Source organism: Rhinolophus hipposideros (genome assembly GCF_964194185.1).
Source record: "Rhinolophus hipposideros genome assembly, chromosome: 9".
Classification (NCBI taxonomy): domain Eukaryota; kingdom Metazoa; phylum Chordata; class Mammalia; order Chiroptera; family Rhinolophidae; genus Rhinolophus; species Rhinolophus hipposideros.
In genome coordinates, this window is record NC_138055.1 from 12119602 (window position 1) to 12142548 (window position 22947).

General features: G+C 44.9%; 1 protein-coding gene across 5 annotated transcripts in view; it reads left to right on the plus strand.

Annotated features, from left to right (window-relative positions):
- The window catches only part of LARGE1 (LARGE xylosyl- and glucuronyltransferase 1), a 492234-nt gene that overhangs the window by 202591 nt on the left and 266696 nt on the right, over positions 1-22947 (plus strand). For all 5 annotated transcript variants that reach the window (XM_081059772.1, XM_081059773.1, XM_081059774.1 and 2 more), the window contains one exon: positions 16674-16975. In XM_081059772.1, coding sequence (XP_080915898.1) covers positions 16674-16975 — 302 coding nt within the window. The remainder of the gene's footprint in view (positions 1-16673; positions 16976-22947) is intronic.

Below are 22947 nucleotides of genomic sequence, written 5' to 3' on the forward strand. Positions count from 1 at the left end.
CTCGGCATGGACATGGAAGCTCCTAGAAGTTTTCCCTCAGCCTTTGAGACGGCTTAGGGTGTTTAAGCCCGAGCTTCTCCATGCCTCCTTTGCATACGTACGGTCGTTAATCCTATGACTTTATCTGTTTGCAATGCAATTTTATTTTTATTTACTCTCCCTTTCTCCCCCCTCCCACACACGCACATTGGGCGTTACGTTGCTCCATGGAAAGGGATTGTCATATTGCAAATGCTTTATAAACGTGTGAATTGTATGAATAACTGACTTATTGGAGCTGGTTCCGAATGAGCTTGTAGACTGCAGGAAATCAAAATAACAGGTCCAAACAGATAGGTTGACAAGGACAGGGCTTTTTTCATTTGTACGACGATGTCTTTTCTAAAAGCCTGAACTTGGGGACGTGCCCTGTCTCTTGTCCTTCCTGACCTCTGCGGCTCCCTGGCTGCATATAGACATGGCCCATTACAAGCACATGGCCTCATGAATTATAATACAAATAACAGCGGAGGTCACTTTGATCCTTTTGCATTTATTCATGTTGGGAAGCATTGACCCATATACACATTTCTTTGGTTCAGAAATTGTAGGTGTAACTTGCTTCAAATGTGTTTGTTTTCTCCTTTAGAGGGGAATATATTAAGTTGCCTGATGGCTCAAACTCCTGGCCTACTGTAGCATGATGGAAACTACAGTTGTGCTGCAGTCATTTAACCTAGAGGTGATGGAGGCTTGGGGACTGGGCACCCCTCTTATCCGAGGGAGCAAAACGTGGGTTTCATGCCAGAGCAGGCGGGACAGGTCTGTAGGCCTCAGCCAGCAGATGGTGGTCCCCCAGGTACCTGCACACTGGTCCTATATATTGTCGATGTCTGTTTCTGGAACTAATGCCTATATCCAAGAGCTTTCTAATGTGATGCATATCGAGGAAGAAGGGTGGTCGTTTTCCTCCACCAGGCTAAAATAGCTCAAATGGCTTTTCCGAGCTCTGTGGACATTGTTTTTCTTCAGTTTTGCCTTATTGTTACAATATGAAGATGATGCTATACTCCGCCACAGATGTCTGTTTTTACTACTAGGTAAAATAACATGGTGCACGAACGCTGGCTAATCACAGTAATAGTAGTCCCAGTGAAGTCCTGTGTGTCTTAGGATAGACATCATGTCCCATTCCTGTAAGATTCCTTACCTAGGCCTAGGTCTTTCTCGGAAGTTTTTTTTTGTTTGTTTGTTTTTTTTAATGCATTTTCAAAATAACCCTGTAAGACAGAAAAGTTTGTTCCCTGTGAATCGAGGCTCAGTGGTGTGAAATGACTTGCCCAGGGTCAGTACAGCTGGTACCCCTTCTGTTTCCTCCTCTATAATGGTTCAGTTGCTACAAGGGGAGACTTGTGTCACTTCTGTGACTGTGGACTGTGTGGGCCTTGAAGACTATAGTAACACAGCCTGAGGCTTCAGGACTTGAAGTCTATTGAAATGCTTCACATGCAAGGACAAGGTCAGCTGAGGGGTCTGCATAGATGCCTCAAGTCTACTCTCTCGTGACCTTTCTTTATTTCAAGGGAAGGTCTGTTTCTATGCACCTTCACACGTCATTAGATAATTACACTACTTCCAAAGTTACAAAAGTGATAAGCAACAAAATGCGCACTAGAATCAACTGCAGGGAATGTGAAATACTACGAGGGAATTCCGTTCTCCCCCTGGTCCTGCTCCCAACATTCCCGGAGATGCCAGGCAGGTGCCTGTGGGTCTTTGGATCTCACTGGCTTCGAGTGGAGTGGGTTCAATGACAATCCCTTCTCTGCCTACATCAATTCATGTGAAAGGTCAATGGAGTAGCACATTCACAGATGGTCCAAGTCCGTCCCGTAGTGTTCTGGCAATATAAAGGTGTGTTATTTTTATCGGAAGCACACAGGAGGTTATTTCCTAGTCAGCTTCTGTGGTTTGCGGGGAAAGTGGCTTGACTGATGTATAAGATAAATGATAACTTTTACCAAGCCCTTATCACATTTCTACCATGGTTCCCTGAAAATAAGACTACGTCTTACATTAATTTTTTCTTCAAAAGATGCATTCGGGCTTATGGTCAGGGGATGTCATCCTGAAAAATCATGCTAGTGCTTATTTTCCGGTTAGGCCTTATTTTCAGGGAAACGTGGTAGCCTGGGAAGCTAAATGGCGTCCTGTAATGATCTCATTTATTCTTCCCAACAGGACCACAAGGTAAGCACTCAATGGAAGATTCTTAACTCACCTCTATGTGAGAACACATCCGTCAACCACGCATTCCTCCATTCTTTCTTTCAAAGTACTGTTCAGTGCCCACTGCATCTGGGGTTTCCTGGCAATGGGCCGGCTTTTCTAGAACTGTTTGGTAGTGTCATTCCCACCAGTTGAATTGTGTGTTTAGCAAGAGTCATTTTATTATATTCCCAAGCCTGTTATGGTATATATTCACCATATAATTAAATAATATAATTAGTATGTAAAGCAGCGAAATAGGAGTGCAGGAAGAAGCATTTCTACATAAAAACTAAGTTGTATATTTTGGAACAATGCTGAAAGGCAAATTGTAAAAACATCTGTCAAATTAAATGTAAGCAAGACAACTAAAAAATGGGGGGAAAGATAAAAATGTGGAAGGAATTCTGTATTCTGATTATTTCATAAATACCTTTTAAAGTTTTCCCCTATGTTTTAAAGGTACCCAAGCTGAAAGCGTTTGGTAGTTTCTTTGAGGTTCTCCACACTAATCAAGCCAGACATTCAGCAGAAAGAAACCCACATCCCAAAATACGCCATTTGATATTGGCACAAGACAGGTATTGTAGATTTTCACACAGTGGGCACATTCTTATACAAAAGGCCTTAATTAACCCCATATGAAAAGATACTCAAGCAAATGCATAGTTATAGGTTGTAAATGAAGATAAAATCTTCATAGTACCCACATACCCTGATGGTGCCATGGAAGAGAATTCCGGTAGAATCTTTACTCCCCCATTTTACAGATGAGGGAACGGAGGCTCCAAGAAGATTGTGGACTTAAGCGAGAATGAAGAGACCCGGAGTCAGTGACTTACATTGTTTTTTATACTGTTGTCTGCTTTTGTCTTTAGAATGTCCCGGGTATAATTTTAGAAACTGTAAATTTAGACAGCTCTGGCAGCTTCCTTATTACAGTCGGGTGATAGTGTCTGCAAACAGCTTTGGGATTTTGAAGTCCCTGATCTTTCTTTCAGCCATGCTATGGAGTGTCCTCGCTATACTCCTTGCGGTGATGTCTTTTCTCTGTGCGGCATCCCTTCCTGTGGGAGGAGAGCATGCTTAGTAACTTTTTTCCTCCTCCAAAGCCAAGATAAATGTCATAACAGAGATAAGCCATCAGATACTTGGAATTTGATGCTGTTTGCATTTCCTTCTCGCTGCTTCAGGGCTGAGGCCTCTTCAACGTCAGGTGCAAAGATTGAAAAGTGTCAGGAATACGTGAGGAGGATAGAAGCCAGCCTTTTGGAGAAACTAATAACCGTTCCTTCATCCAGTAAAACAACCCAGGTGTGTGTGCACGTGCCCGTGTGCACCCAACTGGGTAATCATGTTTCTCACAGACACACATTGTGGGAGAATGCATCCTTCTTAGATCTGGAGAGAGAGGTCCCTTATTTGAGCTCTGGATTTTGACAAATGGCGTATTTTGGGATGTGGGTTTATTTCTGCTGAATGTCTGGCTTGATTAGTGTGGAGAAACACATGCAAAGCAGGCTGGAGCCCCACCCCACCTAAACCCCCGCCTCCCTCCCCAGTGCAGCACAATCAGGAAGTGCATTCTCCCTCCCATTGTGGCTGAAGAGGGAACTGTGCTTTACATATGCAAATGCAAACCCCAAGTTTCACTTAATAATTATCAGCTGGAGATTCTATTGATGAACAGCTGAAGCTACTCATCAGGAGAGAAACTGAGTTAACCATTTCTAGGCCCCCCCTAGATACTGCTGCTTCCAACCAACCTCTGAATACCATGGTGATTGATTGCAGACAGAGGTCTGTGATTCTCTCGCCCTCCCCAGCCCCAGTCTTTACTTTTCCACTTCTGTAGGGCCACAGAATGGCAGCTGAGTCTTCAGGAGCCATTATTGCCATGTATGCCTCTTTCCCCTGCCCTCACCTCCTTTCTGTTTTATAGGCTACAGAAGGCAGGATAGCCCCGTACCTATTTGCAGCTGCTGGATTGCTTACTGCTTTAGAGGTCAAGGCCTCCTGTACTTCCTGCTGTAGGTCTCCAGCTTAGGCGACCCATGGGATCCTTTTCAAAAGGACACAGGATGACCCGGAATGTCTAGATGAAGATATCGGGAACTTTCCTCTTTTCTGCTTCTCCTTTTCTTTCTTCTCTATGTTCGCCTGCCCTCCTGGACGTCACATGGCATGTTGGGGATGCTGTGTCAGTTTCACTTCTTCTAGCTGTTCCTTGGCAGAGTGTGCAATGGGAACAGTAGTGATGTCGTGTGCTGAAAGGGGGAGCAGGTTTGGGAGGTAGGAATCCAGGGCTCTCCTTTGGATGTGGGGACAGGTGACTCCTGAGTCATCTGTCAACAGTGTGGAGAGCACATAAGAATGCTCACTGCTTGTAGACATTATGCGAGACATTTAGGAAGCAAAGGTGATTCACCACGGTCCCTGCCTTAACCAGTATAATGTCTGCCCTGAACAGGTGTTGAGGGAATGGAAAGGATGCGGAAACTACAAACGTAGTAAGAGCCACTACCTTAAATTCGTATTGTAGGAAGTTGTGGGAAATCCAGGGACAGTGAGGAGAATGAAGTGGCCAACTCACCCTGAGCAGGATAGAAAAGGGTTCCCAGAAGGGATATTGCGGCGTCAATGATAAGTTACCAGGTGACAAAGCCTGCAAAGGAAATAGCACAGCTACTTAATGCTTATTCAAATCGCCAGTCATGCCAGCCAGGAACTTAGCACAGAGCTGGCACGTGTAATGGCTTTGGAAATACTCATTGGTGAAGATCATTGGTTCTCCGAGGTACTCTTCAGGGCCAGAAGATGGAGTTATCAAGTGCAAGAGATTTCAGTAGCAGTTCCAGAGAGTCCAGCAAGGCTTGAGCCAGGGTTTCCTCTTGACAAATCTGCTCCATCATCCCCATCCTGATGTCCCCTCCGAGTCCCATTAGTAAAGCCTCGGGTGGCCCAGCGTGCTGTGAGGATCTCTTCCCTTGGGGGCCAGCAATTGGGATCTTGTACTGGTGGCCGCACAACCAAGGTGTCTCTTGGGTCCTCTGTGGGTGCTCCCTACGCCCAGCCTTCACTTCTTCTCTATAGGCCAAGGAAAATCCTGGTTTTGCTTCACAGTGGAGTTGAGGGTCCTTAGTTCTCTTCTTCTTGCTTTTACGATACTGTTGGAAGCACCTGATATAAAAAATTACCATCATCCCTGGAGTAGGATTTGGAAGAAAATAACAACCTGTCAAAAGTAGAGACAGCAGGTTTTGCTTAATAGGTATTAGCACCATATTTCACCCAAACATCTTATCTTGCTCTTGGTAATGTCTTATCTTTGCCAAGTGCCTGTCCTGATAAAGCGTTTTTTTCTGTCAAGCTAAGCTCCTGATAAGATCTTCTTTTCTCCTCCCCTCTCCCTTCCAAATCTATCCCGATAAAGCTCATTCTTCATTTCTGATTTGCTCCTAAGGGATGGTTTGGATTTGTCGGGAAAGGGTGAAAAAGGGAATGATGAGGGCTTTTATTTTCTTCTTTTCCCCACCTTTGTTTCAATATAGTGACTCCTAGGAATTGGAATATAACTTTAAGTCATTCAAACTGATAAAGGGGGATTGGAGACTGTGAAGACGGGGCGAGAAGTAGAGAAGAGGAGGGCAGTCACTTGTGGGCAAGGAAATGTTCAGGCAGGCTCCTGCTTGTTTTCTCTTGCTTTTAATTTACAATTGAGCTGAGGATGATAACATTGATTTAGGTGGCGGGGCCGTTTGCAGGGAAGGGATGCGATTGAAGGAATCAGCCACATTCACAAAAATACTTGCTTCCTCTTCATTTTGAAAGGTGCTAGAATATTCTTTATGGCAGCTACTCGTGCTGTTGGTTGGCTTCTTCGGGATTGCTAACTTTAATCAATGCAAATGAACAGCCCCACTTGCGTTTGAAAACCAACTCTTTCTACTGATCCCTCTGCCATCCAGCCTCTTCCTTTTAGTATCTCATCAGGTCTAACTACATTGTGAAGCCTGCAGGATACAGCGGGGTTCTCCTGGGGGTGTGTGCCCTGCCGGCAACATGACATCCACAGAAGGTCGGGCAAGGGGTGGAGGCTTAGATGAAGGGGAGTGGCTTTGTCTCAAAGCCAGTTGACTGTAGTGGAGAATGAGGGATGTCAGAAGGCCCAGAAAAGATGATGTAAATCAAGTCACTTCTCACTGACACTAGACTGGAAACACAGAGCAGGGATTTTCCCCCTATGTTCATCCTCACTTTCATGCAGCACGGAAGAGGAGACCTTTGCCCACATTTGGCAGATAAGCAGACTGACCACTGTCACTGACAGAGAACGTGAACACACTCTAGACTTCTAGCCATATTTTGCGTTCAGTTTTCCTCGGATGGTCCCAGGGCATTGGTGAGAGTCCTGTCTTCCCGCCTAGGAGAGCAAAGCACCATAGGTCAAGTCTGATGCATTGCAAAGAAAGACATACACATGGTATAAGGCATTTGTTCTTTTGGCTCCTTTTTACAAGAGTCCCTAACTCTCTTCCATAGATCTGAATTTCACTCCGCTCTCCCAGCCCTGAAATAGGGTGGTCTAGATGCACTGGGGAAAGATAAAGGAACAGGAGTGGATGGGCCAGAGCTGTGCTGATTTACTTGGAGTCGTGAAACACTGGTCGCCAGTCATTGATGTCTTTCCTTCCTCTGTAATCCACACCAGATTATTGTCAACACTCCCCAGGGGAAACAAATAAATCACCCAAATCCTTTTTGGTAAATGAACGTGGTCACAAAGAATGACAATTTGTGGTTTATGGCAAGTATGGATTCACGTATGTAGAAAAGGATAGTGTTTGACATCCTTTGAATAACAAATGTAAAAGAAAATTGAAAACCTCTGCTAAAGCATCATCCCATGTGGCTCTCTTGATTTGAATAAGATTTGAATTTGAAGGAAAAAAATCAGACCTCATTAGAAATTTTTACTGTACAACGTGATTCTCCCCAGCACGTATGACTTGCCACTCTTGGAACATATCAGTGGGATTTTATAAGGGCTATGAATATTTCATATAAAATAACACGCTTATTGCTAAGATTAAAAAAATAGATCAGTGGGAAAACACTTAGGAAATTGCATCTTGAGTGCTGCCAAAGAGAAAATTAAGAAGAAATTGTAGAATATTTCTGAGTCTGACTCTGCAGCCAAAGGCCGTGTCGAGGACGCCGCTGAGCATGTCCATTTCATGCTGTGCAAAGGATAAGATCATCATTCTAGGTTTGCTTTTAGCGTGGACTCTACCAGTGAAGGATTGTGTCCAGTGGTTGCATGCGTATGAAATACTGTGCAAGCTACGATGCAGAGGGAAATGCTGCTTTTTTAAGTTCAGCCATTGGAGACCATCTCCAACGCTGGGTGTCTTTGAGGTTCTGCAAAAAAGTGATTGAAGTTAATGAGCTAAATGGGGGCACAGGTGATCAAAGATAATTGGAATGTGAGTTTCGTGTGCTCTTACCACACTGCTTGATTCTCCAGATTTGGAGTGAATGTCTACTCACATTTGCTGGGATGCACTGGATTGGTACCCACCCCCAATAGTTGTTTACTAAACAGCCTGCTGATCCAAGAGAACAACTCATCTCTGTTGTTCAGTTGTTTAATTGTAGAAAAGAAATAGTGCACCACAGGGACTACCTTCTGCCTTGCTTGGTGACAATTTGGATGCTACTACAAGTCCTTCTGTCCATGCTTAGACTCCATGGACATCCAACAAAAATTTGGTTGGCCAGATTTAGAAGCAGGAAGACTCAGTTGCTCTGCTGTGAGAACACTAGTTCAAAGATCCAACTGCCTCAAACTTTCAGAGCTTAGGCTATTTGGCATAAACAAAAAAAACCTCTCTGAAGCACTGAAATCACTCAACCTCAGGTTTCAAGGGGCAGAACACTGACGTCGTTGCTCGTTAGGGTGCATTTCAGCACTTATAGCCAGAACCCAGCTATGGGTATAGCAAATGGGTGCTAAAAATGTCTTCATTTTCTTGACTGGAAGCTCTTTAAGACAAGGTTCTGTAACATAATTTCATGGAGGAAAAAGGTCAAGTCATATTTAGCCTATTAGGAGGAAACAAATGTTGGTTTCTTTCCCTGGTCCTGCGGTTGCAAATTCTTTTTAGAAGCTTGTGAGGAACGCTTTTCTTTTGTTGTTCAGTCTTTGCCAGAAGATCTCTGAGGTCTTTGCTGGAACTCAAGTTTGCTTGGGATGCCAAAGATAACTTCCCGAAGATCACTGGGGGAATTTGTGGGTACCACTTTGTCTGATTACTCCATAACAAGTAAGCAGCATTGTGTGTCATCACGGCCAGTTCCTCTCCACAGGATTCTGGTTCCACAGTTCTCAGGAACTCAGGAAAATGGCTCACTCTGGACCTGTGCCTTACTCTGACTTGTAAACTGCTTAGAGTTAGTGACACGTCAGCAGACTCGATTTTCATGGGGACATCTGGGACTTGGAAGATCAAACTTAGCCTTCTAAATTGTTCTAAAATGATTTGGATGACAATAGTTAATTTATTTTGCAATTGCATCAAAGGAGGACTTTTTTTAATGAAAGGAAGGCTTTGTGTTTGAAAAAGTTAGAGTAATCACTTAATAAGCACAGCCTAACGTGGAAGGTGAGAAATTGGATAAGTCATTGCAGTGAAGTGACCTGTTGGCCAAAAGAAGCAAGCCTGGAACCAGGGAAGCCGGAAAGCCTGGCAGCTGGGGTAGTAGACCCCTGCTTTGAAAAGAGCTCTCCTCCTAGAACAAGAGGGCTTGCCAGGATCCAAACGGTCCCAAGCTCATAGGAGCTAAGATACCACACGGCCTCGGTTATAGTTAGTCGGGATGTCATGCCTTACATGATGGGAGTTGTGCTAAGAATAAGAGACTTGGGATAGGGGGCTGGGCCCAGCATGAGAGCAGTACTGGGATTCAGGGTAGAAATGCTGAGAACTCCTTTGAATTTAAGCCAGTTCCTTAAATTTGCCTTAAGGAGCCAACAGATGTGCTTGCACATGGGGTTTATGACGTCTCAGCCAGAGGATTGGGGGAAATGCCTGAGCCAATGTTTCTCAACCTTGACTACCTATGAGGGTGGATGTTTCTAAAAATGCTGCTGGTGAGACCCCCACCTCCACACATTCTGAGCTAATTAATCTGAGATGGGCCCTGTGCACGTTAATATTTTTTCCCAAGGGATAACCAAGGTAGCCGGCACTGAGAACCACCAGCCTAAGGGGCCAGAAGATGGAGCAGGAGCAACAACAATAAATTAAACTGGACTTATTTGGAGTGGGGCAAATAGCAGACACTGTGGTTTGGGGCAAAAAGAACAACTGATCTGGTGCCAGGGAGCCTGGATTCAAGAATCTCCTTCTGCCAGTTGTTGCTGGGATGGCATTGAACAAATTAAATCATGTCTATTTCATTCTCTGTCCCCTCCCGCCCCTTTTCCCCCCTTCTCCTTTCCCCCTCTCTCCCTCCCTGGTCATCAAAGGAGGATAGTGAGAACGCTCAACATCTTTAAAGTGTTGTATAAGCGAAACGAGATGATCTATCCAGGCTCTATGTCCTCAATAGGAACTAACCAAGTGTTTGTTGAGTTTGATAGATGACCTTGAAGTAGATGGAATGAGGCTTATGTGTATTGCCAAACTGCAAAATGTGGTGGAAATAAGATTATTATTAAGAACATTATCCCTGGCACCTGTGATTGAGGCTGGCCGGAACAGGGAGAGATTGGAGGGAGGCAGACTAACCGAGGAGACCAATGCTGTAGAGCAAAGGGCTGCAAACTAGGGCATGCAGGCCAAATCTGGCCCAGCACTTGTCTGTCTGTCTGTCTGTCTGTCTGTCTGTCTGTCTGTCTGTCTGTCTGTCTGTCTATCTATCTATCTATCTATCTATCTATCTATCTATCATCTATCTCTATCTATCTATCTATCTGTCTGTCTGTCTGTCTGTCTGTCTGTCTGTCTATCTATCTAATCTATCTGTCTGTCTGTCTATAATCTATCCATCTAACCTAATCTAATCTATCTAATCTATCCATTTATTTATTGAGGGCACAGCTCACACTGGCCAATGCAGGAAGCGAACCGGCAACCTTGGTGTTACCAGCACCACGCTCTAACCGACTGAGCTAACTGCCCCCCCACCCCAGCTCTTGTTTTTAAAAATTAAGTTTTATTGGACCGCAGCCATGCCGTGTGTCGCGTCTTTCTGTGGCTGCTTTTGTGCTGCTGTGGCAGAGCCGTGTATTACAATCGAGGTCACATGACCTGGAAAGTAAAATATTTACTCTTCGGGTGTTTCCAGACAAACTTTGATGACCCGTGTTTTAGAATAAGATCAAAACGCTTCATTTGGGATGGAATGTTTGAAATCGAAGGAGAGAAGCAAGTGCCTCCAACACCAGGAAGGAAGACTTGGCAGGGCCTGGTGACAGACTGTACGTAGGGGGTTTTGCCATGTAAAGGTTAGGGGACGCGGTGTCTTTCTCTCGGGTGGAATGAAGCCGGGACAGCCTGCCTGAAATCTGGGCGTGAGTGCGGGAGTGTGCTGTCCTTCGCGAGGAAGACCTATGTCTGGATCTGTCGCCACTGGAAGGGGCTGGTAGGAGCCCCCTACCTACATGGGTGGCCTCAGGGCTGAGAGGCCCACCCGGGTCCTGGCTCTGCCTCCACTTACGAGCCCCACGGTTCTATCCACTTGCAATGGATGCACATCACACAAGGCCGAACAGTAGCACGCCCGAGAGATCCAGACGTAGACAGTGCGCACACACATTGATTCCGATCACCACGTTGGACGTTTTGGACGGCACAGCCCTCATCTCTGTCACCGCACTGCACGGAGGGTGATTTTCAATTGACCTGTTTTGTTCTGAATCTTAGATGTTTTGATTTTTAATTCAGAGCATTCATCTCGAGTGGATTTAAAGATTCGAACACGATGATAAATGAATGTTTGTTAAGAGGATTTGGAGGGAGGAGGAAGGTGTTGTAAACTACGGTTTTGAATAATGAGTCCTTTGACGTTTTCAGCTCCCAAGTGGGCTGAACTACAGATCAACGCATGTAGGCATTCTGTGACAGAGCTGGGCCATGTGTACAAATAGACTGAAGAATATAGCGAACAAAATAGAAACCCTGAGGAAAGGAAGTAGAGACGCAAAGGTCAAACGGAAATGAGCGATCCTGTTTGCTGTTGTTTTTATGGGTCCTGCCTTCAGAATTGGTGGGGTGGAGTGGGCGGAAAGGGGAAATTTGAGTGTCTACTCTGATTAGGTCTGGTGCTTGCACACGCACCAGTGTCCCCCATGTTGTATGTGGGGACACTGAGTCACAGAGAAATTAGGTACTTTGCCTAAGGGTATTCATCAGTAAGTGGCAGAACCATAATTCAGACTCATCTCTTTCTCATTCCAAATCCCACACTCTTATGACTCGACTTGATTTGTTTGCTTTTGTGGGTTATCCGTCCCTCTTCCCCAGCATTGGATATTATAATGAGGTCACTTTTTAAGTAACTGATAGTTTAGGATTTGCTAGACTTTCTTTTTTGTATTTTTTTTTTTACCTCTAGATGCTTGTCCTTTCGTTCATCCCTTATTCAGATGTTTGTTAGGTACAGGCCGTGTGCCAGGCCCTGGGGATAAAGAGTCCAGGTGTGGGGCAGTGGCACTCTTTGTGAGCTACAAATTGTTGGTGGTCCCCATATTAGTCAGTGTTTTCTAAGGAAATGTACCAATAGGGTGTGTGTGTGTGTGTGTGTGTGTATGTGTATGTGTGTGTGTGTCTGTGTGAAGAGATTTGTTATAAATAATTGGCTCACTTGGTTATGCATATGGTCAGGTCTCACTGTCTGTAGGCTGGGTAGGCAAGCTGGAGACCTGAAGACCCAGGGGAGCCGATGGTATAGTTCTAGTCTGAAGGCCGGCAGACTCAAGATCCAGGAAGAGCCCGTGTTTCAGTTCAAGGACGAAGGCAGGGAAAAAAAAACAATGTCCCAGTTCGAAGGTTGTCAGACAGGAGTAATTCTCTCTTATTTGGGTCAGAGTCAGCCTTTTTGTTCTATTCATGCCTTCAACTGATTGGTTGAGGCCCACCCACATTAGGGAGGGCAATCTGCTTTACCCAATCTACTGATTCAGATGTTAATCTCACCCAGAAACACCTAGAACAATATTTGATCACGTATCTGGACACCCCATGGACCAGTCCAATTGACATATCAATTGAACCATCACAGTCCTCAAACTGTTATTGATCTACAACAAATTGAATATGGAAATTGAGAGTAGACATTTAGAATCTTCTAGAGCAATTGGATATGCATCAAGCATGTGATTAGTAGACTTATTTTGATGAAGAGCGTATAGATGAATTTGTTGAATTCAAGTGAAAAATTACATGTGGGGCAAATGATGTACTTGACATGTGTATTAAGGCCAACTTTTTAACCATGGATTGGGGGGGACAACTTTCTTCACCACTGTTTATTTGAGAAATACTGGCATAGGTATAGTTTTTTTCACAGGCCAAAAATCCCGTGTGATGGGCTTTATACTGGCGATCTGTGCACAGAGCAGGGAAGTGTTCCTGGGAGAGACCAGAGTCCGTAAGATGTCACAGAGAAGTACAGAACACATCTGGGGGCCGGCCTTTTGCTGCCCTAACTCTCCCCCGCCCCATGCTGCCCCCCACCCCCAGAAGGCTAGGAGAAGGCGGAACAAAGAGGTCTGGAACCAGAGAGATGAGAAGTCCAGGAACAAAGGTGAGAGTTAGGATGAATAAAAGTAGGATTCTCTGTGAACATGGCAGAGCAACAGGCCCCTTTTGTATCAACTTCTGTCCCTGTGGCATTGGGATCAGTCAGCCAGGTGAGATGCAGGGCCCGTCTGTACAGTGGGCGTGGAAAGTTAGGGCCAAGAGGGGCCTGGAGCACATCATCACCACCGCCTTTCAGAAGTGGGAACTGGCTGAGGAAGAAGAAGGGGCCAGCTCAAGGTCAGGTATCTTTAAAACAAACACAAACCAGAAATTAGGATTCCACCATTTATGGAGCATTTCTTAGGAGCCAGGTATGGGGCACAGCACAAGTGTTGTCTTTTCCAATATAGGTTCCTCTCTTTGAGGGCTGGCATTTGCTATTTTGTGTGTTTTCATGGGTGACAAATCTACAGAGTTGTAAAATGCAGACAACCCCTGGAAGTCTTTGAGAGCTAAGTTTGGTGAAAACCACTTGGGCTTTAAGAAGGGTAGAAATGGATACAGGATAGCATTTCCCCTGGAAGTATGATTGCATACTGATGCCTTTATTTATTTATAAGCACATAAGCAAAGACTTATGATTTACTTCTCTCACCAACATGTAAAATGTGGGGCTTTCTGGAGAGGAGCTAGGGGAGGTGATCGAGCCACCGTGGGAAGCCTGCCTGCTCCGCCATTTTGCCCTTGGATGAACTTGGACCTGCCTAAGGCTAAAAACAAGACGGTTCAGGGGTCACATTTCAAAGGAAGCCGAAGTTTTTTGGCCACTTGCACCCACAGACCACTCAGAGAACAGACCCGTGTTTAGAAAACTTTTTAACATCAACTCATTTTAGCTATAATATCACCCAGCCCCACTGGAAGGGGTTTAGAGGAATTTCCTTAGTCTGAGTGAGCCACAGTGCTCAGTGCTTTGCATTGTGGTTTCTTTCTTAAGCCCCCATCACTCTTGACCCCTTACACCGCAGGCTGTTCCCATTTCACGGAAAGGAATCCTGACGCCAGAGTATTTAAGTAAGTCCTCCGAGGAACAAACTTATAGGTGCTGTTTGTTGTTAATTTTCCAGATATTCTGGGATCCCCTGGTGGGCTTCCAGAGTTTCCTGGGTTCTTATCCAATTGTTCCGAAATCCATTCATGAGAAAGAAGGATCCCCGGGACCCCAGAGCACCTGTATCTCTAACTCGCCTTGATTCTAATCCCACTGCACCATAATGGGAACAAAGCTTAAGCTTGTAGCGCCTCAGTTTCCTCATCCGTAATAGGAACACCGATTGCCTCCTGCTTGTGCTGTGAAAACCTAGGCCATCCACAGCGTGAAGACCCCAGCACGGCACAGGTACACGACAGGGGCTACACAAAGCACAACTCTGCCAACTGCGAGGGCTGGATGCTCATCTTTTCCCATCCCGTGCTCGTAGACTTGATGCCATTGAGAAAACACAATTGCTGTTAGCTGCTTATTCTTTTTCATTCTCGGTGGAACTAATTTGATTTGACCAAACAGGGAGACTGGTTTCAACAGCCCGGGTTGGTGTGGGGACAGAGCCAGGAGTGCAGTTTCCAGGCTCTCAGCCTCACGTGGAAAGGTGCTGGCTCAGGTAGTAAATGGCCATCAGCTGTGCTTGGATGGCATTCAGCTGTGGCTAGTTGGCCGTCAGCTGTAACCAGTGAGCCATTGGCTACTAATATAACTGCTGCGGCTACCCTAGCAGAGATGGGGGCTAGCAAGAAGATGGTGGCTGAGCTAGCAAGTGCGGATTGCGAGAGGCGGATGCCGCCGGTGAGAATATAGTGGTGTGACTCCCCCATCTATGGCTCCGTGGGTCTTCCTTTTTGGCCTCACCATGTCCTGCGTTCTTATGTGGGGAGCGGGAGCTGAGACCCCGCCTGACACCCTGCATGACAGTTGGAGCTTGTAATTGGCTAGCTTAGTGACAGTGCTACCCTAATCAACCTGTGTGATTTCACGTCCCTACACACTCGGCTTGGCCTTTGATCTGTCGTCCTGGGCAGTAGAATTCAGTGAGTCATATTTGCTGCATGGATAGGAGCGGACCAGGAGCTCGGGAGTGTAACCCTGAGGTGAGATTAAGAGGGGGAAAAAGGAGTCGTGTTTGCGAAGGGCCCAGAGACACATCAAAAAGCCCTGGGCAGTGGCGGTGCAGTACGCAGCATGGGTGAAACCTGCAGGGTGTAATTCATCACGTTCTTTGATCCTCAAGTTTTTTGAGTCACACACTCTCTGGGACAGTTTGGAAGCTCAGTGGGATCTGAGCAGGAAGGAGAAAAACTCCAAGTACGAAAAAAGAGGTTTTTTTGGCAGGCGGCTGAGAGGGCAATTTGCAGATGTAATTTTTTTTCTTAGTCTCTGAGTCAGTCGCTGGGTAGTTGGGTAGCTGAAGCTGGGATTTCTGCAACGTAGGAAGAGAGGGACAGTAGCTTTTGGTGTGTCTTCTGTCGCTGGGGCTCCTCCACAGTAGGCATGCATTGAGCGCCTACTGTACACAGGTAGTATGCTGAGTCAGCATCTTTGGGCGATGGGGGTTTTGCATTAGTAATGTTTTTTTTTTAATTCGTGATGCTCCATCTAGCCTATTATGAAACTGCATTTAACTAGGAAGTATATAGGCTTGGGCATAAGAAAGACCCGGGCACAAGAATTCTGCCACCACTGCATTGTGGTTGTGTGACCTTGGGAGATCTTCTTACCCGCTCCGTGTATGATCGTTCAATGGAGTGTTGCTGGCACTCCGTTTAATGGTAACTGCTTTTCTGGGAAAACTTGGAGATTGATTACACTCTGATTTTCTCCTTGCTTGTTGCCCTTAATTATTTTACTCTTGGCATAGACACGTACATCCACCCTTCCAGCATTTATCAGACATTATGACATGTTACCACAAAGATAAGTTAGACCCCGGCTTTGTTCTTAGTGAACTCCCAATCTTCATAGGAAACATTTGATGAAACAATTTACCAAATACAGTACGACAGGTACATGGTTGTTTGGGTTTTTTCAGCACTTGTGTACAAAATACTCTTGGAATATGCTGAAGGATATTTTATTGGAATTTGAAGGCTTCCCCTGGGAGGTGGTACTTCGGAAACAGTTTGGAAGGATGAATAAGCGTTCACATAGGAAGAACTGAATAAACTTAGTCATTATTAATATTTCTTTTGTGCTCTTTTCCACTTCCTCCGATTCCTTTTCCCCTCCCCTCTTCTTCCCATTTTCCTCCTGCCCCATCTCCTCCTGCTCCTCCTTTTCCTTCTCCTTCATATCCATAATGCTTTTGATAACAAGAATATATCTAGTAGCATGCCAAGTAGGGAAGAGAAGACAGTGCATTTAATTAGGAAAAATTATATTATAATTGTCTTCTCTAAACAGCATGTTAGTTTTTATCACCGTAATAAGTCATTCTGTTCGCAACTTTGCTCCCAGTTCAGTCTGGATGCACTTATTTGTAATTCACTTTCCATCTGCTTTCCCTTGTAAATAGGATTGTGAAAGGAACCTGTCTATGTATGTTGCAGTGGATGTCAGGGTACGTGGAGGGGCTGGGGTGTGTTTCATTCCTGGTTAACTCTTCCCTGGTCTTTCCATACCCTCAGATGGGAAGCCAGTGTCTCTGTCTCCGTTGGAATCCCAGCCACACAGTCCCCGGTACACGGCCTCCAGCCAGCGGGAGCGTGAGAGCCTGGAGGTGCGTGTACGCGAGGTGGAGGAGGAGAACCGTGCCCTCCGCAGGCAGCTCAGCCTGGCCCAAGGCCGGGCCCCAGGCCATCGCCGGGGCAACCACTCGAAGACCTACTCCATGGAAGAGGGTACTGGGGACAGCGAGAACCTTCGCGCTGGCATCGTGGCGGGCAACAGCTCCGAGTGTGGACAGCAGCCGGTTGTGGAAAAGTGTGAGGTAAAGAGTACCTGGAGCCCAACTGCCCCCACCCCTTGCCAGTACCACCTGGAAGCCCCGCCAGGTGCCTAGAAAAAGCTTGCATTCCTGATTCAGGCCTGGGTGTGAATCTGAGGTGGCCGCTGATTTTGCTGTATGGCCTGAGTAATCGTTTAGCCTCCCTGAGCCTCGGTATTGACATCTAAAAAATGGGGATAAGAAGGCCTACATCATAGAGATAGTGAGAGGAGCCAACTGATGCAATGTACTGCTTGTTCCTTTTGTGATTCATTTGGACATGCTCAGGGTTCCCACGCCTCGGTGTCATCCTGGGGAGCTCTGTTTCTTAAACCACAGAGTGAATGTGGCATCTGGAGTTGTGGCCCTGTTGGGCAGTTCCCTTGGGCCGCATTCTCACTTTGTGAACAGCTTCTGAAATTCAGAACCAGGGAATTGTTGCTTATCTAAAGCAGTGATTTGAACTTTTATGACTTAATATCGCCCCCCTCCCTCTTTTAGAGTATGCTTTATTTTTTTAGTAATCCCTTAGACATTTGGAAAACTTACCAACCCCCTCTTCCCATAGCCCCTCACGCCTCTCAGCAGTGCTCATGTGTGTACTGAACACACACACACACAAACACACTCACTCACTCATTTCCTGCTTCTTCCAGTTTCCGTGGACAGGAATTACAGCATCCTTGTTAAAACCAAGGCCTTTTGAGACACACAAACCTGAGTTCATAGCCCAGCTTTGATGGGTTCTACTACAAGTGCTTGAGCAAATTACCTAACCTCTTGGACCTTCAGATGTCTCACCAGTAAACTTGAGAAAATACTACCTACTTTGCAGAATAATTGTGCGAATTCAATGGGGTGGCCGTATAAAGCCACAAATAGTACCTGGTACATAGTATGTCTTCAATTAAGGCAACTTTTATTATTTTTAGTTAGATACAGGTATTATGTGCTGTTGATTTCATTTCCTGGCCACATGCTCAGAATGTGAGACTTCAAACTCCCTGAAGAGAAGACACTTTGCAAACTGTAATCTGCTCTTCACATGAATGGGATTGTTACTAATACTGGTGATATACTGCCTGTCACATGGTAATATAGGCAGGGCTTGTTCAGTGGTGTAGACGCAATTCTATGGAAGGTCAGTGCCAAGTGAGGAGTAGAGTTTCTCATGGTTTCTCAAACCTGGTTGAAGTGTGGAGTGGTAGAGAGGTTGGAGAAAGGTAGATGGAGGATATCCATTCAGGAATGTACGTGTGAGTAGGAAAAGTATGAAGCAAAGCATTGTCAGAGCAGGAAAGCATTCAGGACACGGTGAGTTGGCTAGTTAGGCGGGCACAGAGAACCTGGGCAGCACGTGGTTGCACTGAATTTTCTTTCATTCATTCGTTCATTCATTCAACAAATATTTAGGGGCCCTGTGTTATGTATCTCACACTGTTCTCTGTGCTGGGAAATGGGACTGAACGAAGAAGAGACTAACTCCCTTTCTTCTGGTTCTTGTATTCGGAGGTGGGAATTGGAGGAAGCAATGACAAACAAATAGAGAAGTGCAAATATCAGGAGGTTTTCAGTGCTGGATGTTTATTCAGCCCTGACTACATGCCAGGCCTAATCTCATTTAATCTTCCATAACCCCTGACAGTGGCCTATATTATTAAACATCTCTATTTTACATCTTTGAAAATGGGGACTCAGCCATGTTACCAGATTCCCTCGGTCTAGGCTAGTCTGGGGAGAACTCTAATTTGGGGCGCTTCTCTTCTTGCCTAGATAAAGGTTTGATTTCTTGCAGGTTCTCTGCTCTCAGGTGAGGATCATGGTGTCAGTTTGGGGGTGAGTGATGGAACCCTGCTAACTAGGTGGGAAGGCCCAGAGGGAGAATTTCTTTTTCCTTGAGTGTATTTACATTGTTATGACTCAGGCCTACTTAAAGAACTGACGAAGAATTGATGTGAAAAATAGGAAAGGAAGAGGGAAAGAAAAAGGGAGGGGGATGAGTGTAACAGGGATTAAATGGCTTTGCATCTTATTTCTCTTTAAGTTCAATAAATCTGGAGGCCTGTTAGTGTAGGGACATCAGTGTTGGGGATGCAGGGTTCCTTTGTCTTTCACTCAGTGTCCTTAACTGATATTCTCAAGGTCATCTCACCATCCATAGTGACTGGACTGTGAGATGACAGAGCTTCATTCACGTCATTCACATTACAGTTGGCCGGAAGGAAGCAGCATAAAGGTGGGGTTTCTCACCTTCCTTGAAGGACATGTCTTATAAAGTTCACAGTCAGTTTCTTTTAGGACCCCATGGCAGCACTTTGCTGCAAGACTACCTCAACTGCCAGATAGCTGCAAGGGAGCTGGAAAAGATAGATTTTATTCAAGAAAGCCATGTTCTCCACTAACATGGTGGAGCTCTGCTACTACAGAGAACAGATATTACAATTGCAGTGAACATTCTGTGCCTGGCTGATTCCCACACTTGGTGGTATATTAGAATTACATATCAAAAATGCCACATAATCCCACATATCAGTGAAATCATAGGGTTCTCTGCTTTTTCTGCCTGACTTTTTTCGCTTAGCATTATACTCTCAAGATCCATCCATGTTGTCACAAATGTTCCTATATCATCTTTTCTTATCACCGAATAGTATTCCATTGTGTATATACACCACAACTTCTTTATCCATTCATCTAAAACCAAAAACAACAAAAGAACAAGACAAACAAATGAGAAACAAAAACTCATAGACACAGACAATAGTTCAGTGGTTACCAGAGGGTAAGGGGGATGGGGGGTGGAAGATGAGGGTAAGGGGATCAAATATATGGTGATGGAAGGAGAACTGACTCTGGGTGGTGAATACACAGTGGAATTTATAGATGATATAATACAGAATTGTACGCCTGAAATCTATATAATTTTACTAACAATTGTCACCCCAATAAATTTTAAAAATAAATTAAAAATAAAATAAAATTAAGATTTCCTAAGGAAAAAAAAAGCATAATCATGGGACCTACTAATTGAGAATCTCTGGGAACAGGTCCCAAGAATAAATATGAGTATTAAAAAAAGATCTATCCATGTGTTTCTGAGATAATGGAGACAGTTTGGAAACCACTGCTTGAATGTACACATAAGTAAAGAATGGGATTCTCCTTATGCCTGAGCTCTTTGAAAGATAATGTAGCAAAATGGGAATTCAGATCTTCAGGTGCCTGATTATTACTGTAACATATTTTTTAGTCTTTGACTTACACCAGAGAATTAGATTTCACTTGTTTTTCTCTTTCTCTTTATTAATTGATCATGTTACTTCTGAGACTCTTAAGTGATTTTTGGTAAAAAAAAAAAAAAAAAAAAAAATCTGTGAAGAACTCCTGGTCTTCTTCAGATCATCCATGGATGAATTTGAAAATCTTGATCTGCTGGCACCTACTTTGGGTGCACATGTACCTTGAGATGCTGGCTTCATACCCATTAGCAGTATACTTCGTCTGTCTCCATCATTTGGTGTCTGTAAAGATTTTAGTAAAAAAGCCGTAGAGGCAAACAAGAAATGTCAGTCCACGGAGAGTCGAAATAGAAGCCTCCCTTCATCATGACACACCATTGTTGCAAGTGCTGGAGCTAGTCTTGACACACTGTCACTTGCAGGGCCTCGTAGCTAGGGACGTCACCCTCATCTCTCGTTGCACTGAAACTTCTCAGGGGTATGACAAGTATTTCTGAAACCTCTTCTGTAACGATGCCCAGGCTGTCAGCTGAGCTATCTGGTGATAGAAACAACGGTCCCTCGCCAGTCCTTGTGCCCTCTTATCATTTCCTAATTATGTGCTTTTCAAGTAACTGCCCGTCTTTTCCTTACATCGCTGTTGTCAGGGCACTGCTGCTTCAGTGAGGGACTGGTTTTTGTGAGACAGGGAGCAGAACGATCCTCTGTGATCTCTCCGTGTGCCTTTGTGTGTACAGATATGTGTATTTTTCTTGCATGTCTGGTTCTGGCCTACTTTGGGGGTCAGTGATGGTACAGCAGAAAAATCACTGGAGTTGGAGTCACAGTGCGGACCAGGAATCTTTGCTTTGCCACTCGGTCGTCATGTGACCTCGGGCTATTCCAGTACACCCTTGGAGTTGATTTCATCATTATAAAATGAGAATATGTTTTTGCCAGTGCAATGGGGAGGATCAAATGAGATAGCTGCTGGGAAACTAACTCTACATGAGTGTCACATATACTTATTATGGATATTCCGGTTCCCTATTGCTGTCTAACAAGTCACCTAAAGCTTAGTGACTGAAAACACCAGTCGTTTTAGTAGCGCTCATAGTTTCTGTGGATCAGGGGTTTGGGAAGACCTTAGCTGAGCGGTTCTGGTTTGGGGGTCCTGTACAGTTGTCTTTAGTTTGTGGCTGGAGCTGGAACAGTGCAGGACTGGAGCAGTGGGGGCGGGCCCAGCATCTCTTTTCCTTTGTAGACTCATGTGATCTCTCTGCATGGCTAGTTTGGGCTTCCTCTCAATGTGGCATCTTCGGGGCAGTCCGCTGCTTCTCAGACAGCTGAACGCTTTACGTACAAGTAATCCTGCTTGAGCAAGGCAGAATGGAAGCGCTTTTTATGACTTGGCCTCAGAAGTCACATAGAGTCACCTGTGCTTTTAGGGTAGTCTGTTAGTTGAAACAATTACAATAGCCCACCCAGGACCAAGGGGGTAGAAACACACACCCCGTCCCTCAATGGGAGGAATGTCACAGACTTTGTGGATATTCTTTAAATGGCAACAACTGATATTATTACTATGGAAAATCAGGTTGAATGGTACCCTGATGGTACCCACCTTTAAGGAAGTAGCTCTTTTCCCTTCTACTCCACGCTCTGAACTTCAGTTTTTAGTAGTAATTTAATAGTGATAAAAGTTAACATTAAGTCAACCTTAAAAGTATAGCAGACACTATGCTAAAACTTATATAAAACATCTCATTTCTTCCCTACAACATACGTGCTTCCTTTTGCAGATTAGAAAACTACTGAACATCCAATAATTATTGCAAAGTCACACTGCCAGGAAGAGGTAGACCTCACATTTGAATCTAAGCAGTGTGCTTCAGAACTTCCGCTTTGAAGCCCTGTGCTAAACGCTCTGTGAACTATTGCTCCTGGGACCCACAGTCGCATCAGCGGCAGAGCCCCAGTCCTTATCTGAACCTGGCAGGTACCTCATCCTCAGAAGGCTTCAGGGTGACCAGTCACGATTGGGGGTCATCATTCACCTCGGGGGTCATAACAACCCCATAAATATGATCATTTCTAAGTAGGTTTAAGCAAGGATGTGTCTGTTCTTTTCAAAGAAGTTGGGTTGTTTTCAGTTGCCTTCCAGATTGTGGCGAATTCATTAGCTCTGTAGGGGTTTGCCATTTTGCTTGAAGCATGATGTTTATAAAACTTGACACCTCTCACTTGCGTTTTCCGGGCCCCAACTAACCCCCAGCATTTTGAGCTATGTGATCTGTTTCCTTGTTTTTACTTCATCTTCCAGGATTTTACATAACTCAGCAGTAGAGGAGGGGTTTGCCTGCAATCTTCCCATACACCACGTTGCTATTGGGAGATACTGTTGCAGAATTTGGCCTCACATTTTGTTAACTTCATATGTCCTCTTTGGGGCTCTTTCAAGCATGCGGATCCACTAAAATATCTTCCCTAAATGTCAGGCTCGGAAATAGGGAATATTGTAGATGGAAGGAGCCTGGTAAGATTTCTTATATGCAGTGATTTTTCAGGGAGCCCTGGCTCCCATTGTGGCATCTTAGGTGCCCTCTCCAAGGCTAAGTTATTTATTGCTTCATGACGAGAAGCATTTATTACCTCGTGCAGCTTCTGAAAATCAGGAATCTGGGAGCAGCTCAGTTGGGGTTGTGGCTCTAGATCTCGTGTGAGGTTGCAGTTAGGATGTCTGTTCGGGCTGCAGTC